Below are 6711 nucleotides of genomic sequence, written 5' to 3'. Positions count from 1 at the left end.
CTCAGCCTTGTCACTTCTCCCTGAGGGCCACGGAGCTCCTCTCCCGTGCCCTCACCCCCTGCCCCGGGGTCGCCCTCCCGAGCCCCCGGATCCCGCGTAGAGTGCACCCTCCCCCCATCCAGATGGACGTGGCGACAGGCCAGCCCATGCGGGCGCACGCCCGGCAAGCGGCAGGTGCACGGGGCTGGCGATCGGCTCCGGGCTTGGAGGAGCCTGCTGGCCAGGAGGGGGGCCGGGGGACCCCAGAGCGCCCTGGGCTTCCCGCGCGCCGCCGGAAGCCGCTGCCCGGCCCCCTCCCCGCGGGCCCGCCGCCTTATCTGGGCGCCTCCAGGGCTGCAGGGAGAGTGCGGGCGCGGGGAGGGACGCGCGAGGCGGCATGGGCTGGGGGCCTCGGAGCGCGGGCCGCCTGCTGCTGCTCCAGCTGCTGCTTGGCCTGGTCCGCGGCGTGGCCGGAGCGCCGCGCTCCGACGGTGAGTGCGGGTGGCGGAGAGCGCTGTGCGGGGGAGGAGGGGAGGTCCTAGGCGAGGCCCGCGGGGACGCTTCCCTGCCCCCGGGCTGGGAGCGCGTGGCGCGCAGGTGAGCTCGCTCGGGAGTTCGGGGATGGCGAAGGCGGAGCTCTCGGAAGCTGGAGGGACTCCCGCCTCCGCCCCGGGGCCGCCCGGGAACGCGGGATTCCGGGAACCCGGGGCCGCGCGCTCGGGGGCGCGCGTGGAGTGCGGTCTGGGCGGAGCGCGCGCCCCACCCCCCGAACCCCGCCCCGCTCCGCGTGGGGCTGCGGGGAGAAGAGGGGAGGGGGACGACGGGGAGGGGAGGAGCGGGATGGGGAGGGGAAGAGAGGAAAAATGAGCGGGGGAGAAGAGGGGAAGGAGGAAGGGAAAGGGAAAGAGGAAGGGGACGGGGAGGGGAGGAGGAGAAGGGAGGAGAGGAAGAAGGAGGGGAGAAGGGGGGAAGAGGAGAAGGGGAGGAGCGGAAGGAGGGGAGGAGAAGGAGAGGAGGAGAAAGGGGGAGGAGGAAGGGGGAGGGGTGGGAAGAAGGAGGGAGGGGGAGGGGAACCGGAGGGGAGGAGAAGAAGAAGGGGGGAGAAGGGGGGCGGAGGAAGGGGGAGGGGAAGGAGGAAAAGGGGAGGAGAGGAAGACGGTGGGGAGAAAGGGGGGGCGAAGGGGGGAGGAGGAGGAAGGGAGGGCTTTCCACTGCTTAGTCTCGCTTCCTGATCTGCGGTGGCCGAAGCCAAACCGTCCAGTTCTTGACCTGCAGCCCTTTGTTCTCTTTGCCTTTCACTTTTGCTCTTCGATGCCCAATACGGCGAGAAGGAAGTAGGGCCAGGAAGTTTCCCTGGCGGACGGAGGTCTCCGGGCAGGCAATGCCTGGGCTCCGTCTGGGGGAGGACAGCCAGCCTGGGGTGCATTGCTAGCCCTTGTGATTGCAGATATTCTTTCCCGCCTTCCCTTAGACGGGATGGACAGAGACAGTGAAGGCGCTGGCATCGCCCCGGCTACTGTCACAGAATGACACGAAATAGAGCCCCGAGCAGGTGGAAGGGGGCCCAAGAGGAAAAAATGCCGTGAGGGTAGCAGTGCTGCAGCTGGGGGGAAGTTCAGCCTTCAGACCGCACACGTGTGTGTGTGTGTGTGTGTGTGTGTGTGTGTGTTGCACGCATGAAGTCTGTGGACGCGAGGAAGCATGCGGGGGCTCCGAGGAGAGGGGCTTAGCCCAGTGTGGTGGGAAGTGGGGATGGAGAATCAGAATGGATTTGGTCCTTGACTGAGAGACCAGGCATTGTGGGTTTTGTGCGGGGTGTGCTAGGAAAAGGCCGCCCCCTCTCCTGCCACCAAAAAGGAGAAGCGGAAGGGGAAGGGAATGAATGGACTTTGTGGCTCTGGTTGCTCTTCTCCCATATTCTCTTTGGTGACTTTCACCCTGTCTGCTGGGTGTTTATCTAGATGGCTCTGCCTTCTGGAGTGGTTTTTTTTTTTTTCTTTTTCTCAACATCTGACACTGGTGGGTTTCGTTAGTTCTTTCCCTGTCTCTTGGTAGTATGCACAAAACTGATCTGGGTGGTGCCATTGAATTGCTGGACTAGGATGGCTGAACACAGCTAGCTAGTGATTAGCCAGGATCATCTTCAATTTAACCTCTTGTTTTGTTTGTTTGTTTGTTTGTTTGTTTTTGGTGCTGGAGATTTAACTCAAGGACTCTTCTGGCTGTGAGCCACACCCCCAACCCATGTGCCCTCTCTTAAAAGCTGTGGGGTGAGTTTTGGGAAATGGAAGTCAGAGCTGCCTCCTTGAGCCTCCTTTTATGTAGACATTCTCCCTTCCTTTACAACACTGGAGAATCCGGATTGATGGAAGGCTGGTACAGGATGGGGAAAGCCTAGAGGCTGAGGGCTCATTGGGGCCCATGGTGCAGTAGCTGGCCTAGTAGAAGACAGGATGACAGTAGTGATGGAGAAGAGGGCCTCACTGGAATAGAAAGATAGAATGAGCTGTGTAGGGAAGGATTTAATACCGGATGGAAAGGTGCAAAAGAACAGAAGAAGAAGGGCCATGCTAAGGCTTGGGGACTGAGCGACTTGGATAAATGATTCTACAGGAGGAAAAAGAAAAGATTTGGGAAGAAAAATGAATTGAATTGGGAGCCCTGAATCTGAGGCACTGTCATAGCTTTTGGACAGGTGCAATCTAATAGATAGTTTGGTCTGTGGCTGATATATGTGTGCATGTGACCCAGACTTGGTCATCACTGGAAGACTTGAAAATGATCAGATTAAGAAGACCAAAGAGAGCAGGGTGCTCCTCAAAAGGCAGCGATCTAAAGATTAAAGTTCAAAGACAGTCTGGGCAAGAAAGACTCTGAGACTCATAACTCTAACCAGCAAAAAAGCCGGAAGTGGAGTTGTGGTGAAAATCCTAAGGGACAGCACTCAAGCCCAGAGTTGAGGCCCCAGTACTAGTGCATATGTGCATAGGGCCCACGTGCACTCAGGCATGCACACACACACACACACACACACACACACACACACACACCCCAAAGGCAGTCTGCCCCTGCTTTTTTTTTTTTTTACTAGAAGCATTCTATTATTATTTTTCTTTCCTTTTGTATTTATGTATCTTTTCGGTAATACTGAGGTTTGAACTCACAAGAGCAAGGGCAGACTGTTAGCCCACATCTCCTTTGGAGCCTAAGTGGATAAAGTCAAGCTCTGAATAGGAGGTGCTCCCAGGAAAGGGAGGAAAGAGGAAGGCCTGTTTTCTTCTCCCACAGTCCTTTGCAGTGTGTGTGTCTTTGCATCTTTGGGCATGGCAAAACCAGTGAGTAGCTCTTCCTTCTGGGAAGCTGGTCAGTGTAGTCCATGTCTCTTTGTGGCCACACGGCGGTTTAACGGTTGCATTCTGCTGTACACTTCTGCCAGGCTGCAGTGGGACTGTGAATTAGACTGAGCTCCTGAGGGCTGGAGGGGGGGGTGTGCGGCTTGAATTAGGAATGTGTTGTGCAAATAAGCAAAGACCACCCACCTGAGAAGGCTGTTTATTCAAAGCTGACTGAAGCATGGGAGTCAGCACCCATCCCTAGTATTTCCTGAATCCCAAAGGCAGGCAAGGTGTGGAAAGGCTTGATAAAGGATGTAAGAGTGGGCTTCAGGATAAGCAAAAACAACTCCAAGAGAAGGACACAGGAGGATTCTACCGTTGACATTATCTTTAAAGTTCTAGGTGAATTTCCTGTGCCGTACCCTACGTGGTTACTGTATATGATTTTGGTACACTGGATATTGTATATATGCCTACCTGATCCAGGGAAGGGAAAGAAAAATGAGGGTGTAAGATATCACAAAAAAGAAAAGAAAAGAAAAGAGTGGGCTTCAGATGCTCCCAGTCAGGGACTCTGGAGGGTGCTTACTAGCCATAGGCAGACTATGTGATTGGTTAGGAAACTTATTTGGCTTTCTCTGGTTGGTCCTAAGTAAGGGCAAAATTAGGGAAGTGCTGACAGTACTGGGCAGATTGCTACAGAGGTGGTGGTTTGAGTTCTGGACTAACGGCTGTGGGGTTCGAGGTTATTTATTTATCAGTCTAGTTCTATATTTATTTTTGACACTGGCTTTTATGGAGGTAGCTCAAGCTATACAATCCTCTTGCCTCAGCCTCCAAGTGCTGGGATTACAGGCATTTGCTACCACACCTAGCATCAGAGTTAAATTTTATAGACAGTCCGGCTAGTTACTGTTTGTACGTTCAGTCTGTCTCAGGCAGTAAGTCCCAAATTATCTTTAATTGGCAGGGAAGATGTTTTGGGGAGGGGAGCTGAAGCCTGATAGCTTGAGCGTGAAGAAAGGGTGAGAGGTTTGATGGGTGGGGTGGGTGGGGTGCCAGGCCCCAGGGGAATCCAGAGGTTAGGGTGTGGAACCTGTCAGTCCTGTTTCTTCCTCTTGCTCTCGCTTTGCTGGGAGTCAGGGAGTGGCTGTAGGACTTGTTGGCTCAGGCCTGGCTGGGTTTGGGGAGCCAGAGGCGGGATGGGCGTTTGCCTGTGTCGTGGAGCAGCAGTGGTTGGAGAGCTGGAGTTGTCCTTGCTGTGGACAGCCTACCTCACTTCACAGCCAAGCTTTTCCTGGGCGTGGTCTCCCCCCACCCCCCTAGCAGGGCAGAGCAGGGGAGGAGGGAGGAGGAGGGAAGCTTGTGGATGGTTGGGAGAGAAGGAAGGTTGCTTAAAGTAAGGGAAACAAGATGAGAATTGGTGAAAATCCAAACGGTGGCCTGTCTTTCATCTCCAGGACCTGACCCTGGCCATGTTCTCATCCTGATCACCTTTCAAAATGGTTCTTTTTTTTTTTGTATATATATATATATATATATATATATATATATATATTTTTTTTTTTTTTTTTTTTTTTTACGGTGAAAGATGTTGGAGAGAAGAGAATATGATTGTTCTCAAGTTCTGTTTTATCCCTAGGGGCTTGAACTCAAGGCATGGGCACTGTACCTGAACTTTTGTACTCAAGGTTTAGTGCTCTACTATTTTGAGCCACAGCGCCATTTCCAGCATTTTGGTAGTTAATTGGAGATGAGAGTCTAATGGATTTTCCTGTCCAGGCTGGCTTTGAACCGTGATCCTCAGATCTCAGCCTCTTGAGTACCTAGGATTACAGCTCTTAAGAGCAGTGCACTTTTACTTAGTATTGGAGATGACCTGAAAACACATTTTCTTCCTGAAAATTGTTTTAGCCTATTGGCTTATTCAATGTGTTTCCGCCCACACCTACACATTTGGAGGACAGAATTCCAGGCTGGTAGGCAGTGGGTTTGTCTGATCCCACTGAAAGTTAGGCAGGGACAGGTTGCAATCCCAAGAGCTTCTTGATGCTCCTTTCTCCCCTTGACTGCAAACAGCCATCTCTTGTCTCTTGGTAAGGTCCATCAGCTCTGCTCCCACATGGGAGTTCTAGGAGGGGCTCATGGCAACCCCATCCCATCCGGAGTTACAGGTTTTGTGGTTGCTGTGGAGAGAAGGGCAGGTGAGCTATGTTGAAAAGATGCTGAAGCTGAACTTGCACCTTGTGAGTCAGCCAGGACCCCGGAGGCAGGGAGGTATTCTGTAAGGTCGGGTAATATGGTTTCCAGAAGCTTCTGGAATGGTGAGTATCTGTCCGCGGGAAGATGTTGCTTTGGATTTCTACATCAAGCAGAAATGTCTCTTATCACTTTCCTCATTACTACAATTGGGAGTTGCCTGGCTATCAGCTTTAGTAGCTTCATTAACAGAGAGTTGTTGGAGCACTAACTAATACCTTCTAATTGCTTTACTCAAGTGGGCTCTTTAATCCCCACAGAAGCGAATATGAGGTAGGTTTGATAGTGTCCTCATTTTCTAGATTTATAGGAAACATAGAAATCATGAAGGCTTACGCAGCTGTAGGAATGTAACCCAAGTTTTCTTGACTACCATGCCATCCAGATACCAGGCTTCGTACCTTCCAGAACTGTTTCCAATACTAAGATATATGGAAATGGACAGGGCTGTATTGATTATCTCACATTTGCATGATGCTTTAGAGTTCACGCAACAGTCCTAGGTCATGTTTAATCTGGACGCCACCATCTGCATACCATGGATTACAGCCGGAGGCTGTGCTTATGATGGCATGACCAGGAAGCAAGAGAGACTTCACCAAGCCCTGGCTGAGGCACTGCAACCCACGTCCTTCCATTGATGGCCATTTGGCTTGGCTGCCTTAGTCACCGCCGAGCGGATGGAAGTCAGGCTGAAGCTGCAGTCCTGGAGGGGTAGCACTAATAAAGCTATACTAAAAATGAGTATCTGACAGCTTTTCTTCCCTCTACATGCTAGAATCCCTAGCTCTCTTGTTTCTCTACCAGTAATTCTAGATATTTCTGGAAGGAAATGGGTGAAGGACATTTCAGATCCTGAAATTTGGTTCTTCCTTTATTATAGGGTGACGGCTTCTTTGCTGTCAGTGACTGAGTCTCCTGACAGTAGCTACAGTCATCCTTGACTGGGATTCCTGGTGTCTTGTCCCCTGGCACAGTTCTCCCAGGGGCCTTTCTGCTGGTCTGGAGCATATCTTCTCTTGGGTTAGTTTCCATATCCTATTAGACCCATAGCCATGTGAGCTGGCAGGCTAGACTGAGTGAAAGACTTTTCTTACTGCGTCTCCCTCCCCAGGATTCTGGCCTTGGCATTCATGCT

General features: G+C 52.3%; 1 protein-coding gene across 4 annotated transcripts in view; it reads left to right on the top strand.

The window, feature by feature from the left end:
• Window positions 1-360: 360 nt before the first annotated feature.
• The window catches only part of Susd1 (sushi domain containing 1), a 97576-nt gene continuing 91225 nt past the window's right edge, over window positions 361-6711 (top strand). For all 4 annotated transcript variants that reach the window (XM_048339164.1, XM_048339139.1, XM_048339148.1 and 1 more), the window contains exon 1: window positions 361-470. In XM_048339164.1, coding sequence (XP_048195121.1) covers window positions 377-470 — 94 coding nt within the window. In that variant the 5' untranslated portion in view covers window positions 361-376. The remainder of the gene's footprint in view (window positions 471-6711) is intronic.

This window comes from Perognathus longimembris, chromosome 1, assembly GCF_023159225.1.
Source record: "Perognathus longimembris pacificus isolate PPM17 chromosome 1, ASM2315922v1, whole genome shotgun sequence".
In the NCBI taxonomy this organism is placed as follows: Eukaryota; Metazoa; Chordata; class Mammalia; order Rodentia; family Heteromyidae; genus Perognathus; species Perognathus longimembris.
This window is presented reverse-complemented; position numbering and strand designations above follow the sequence as displayed.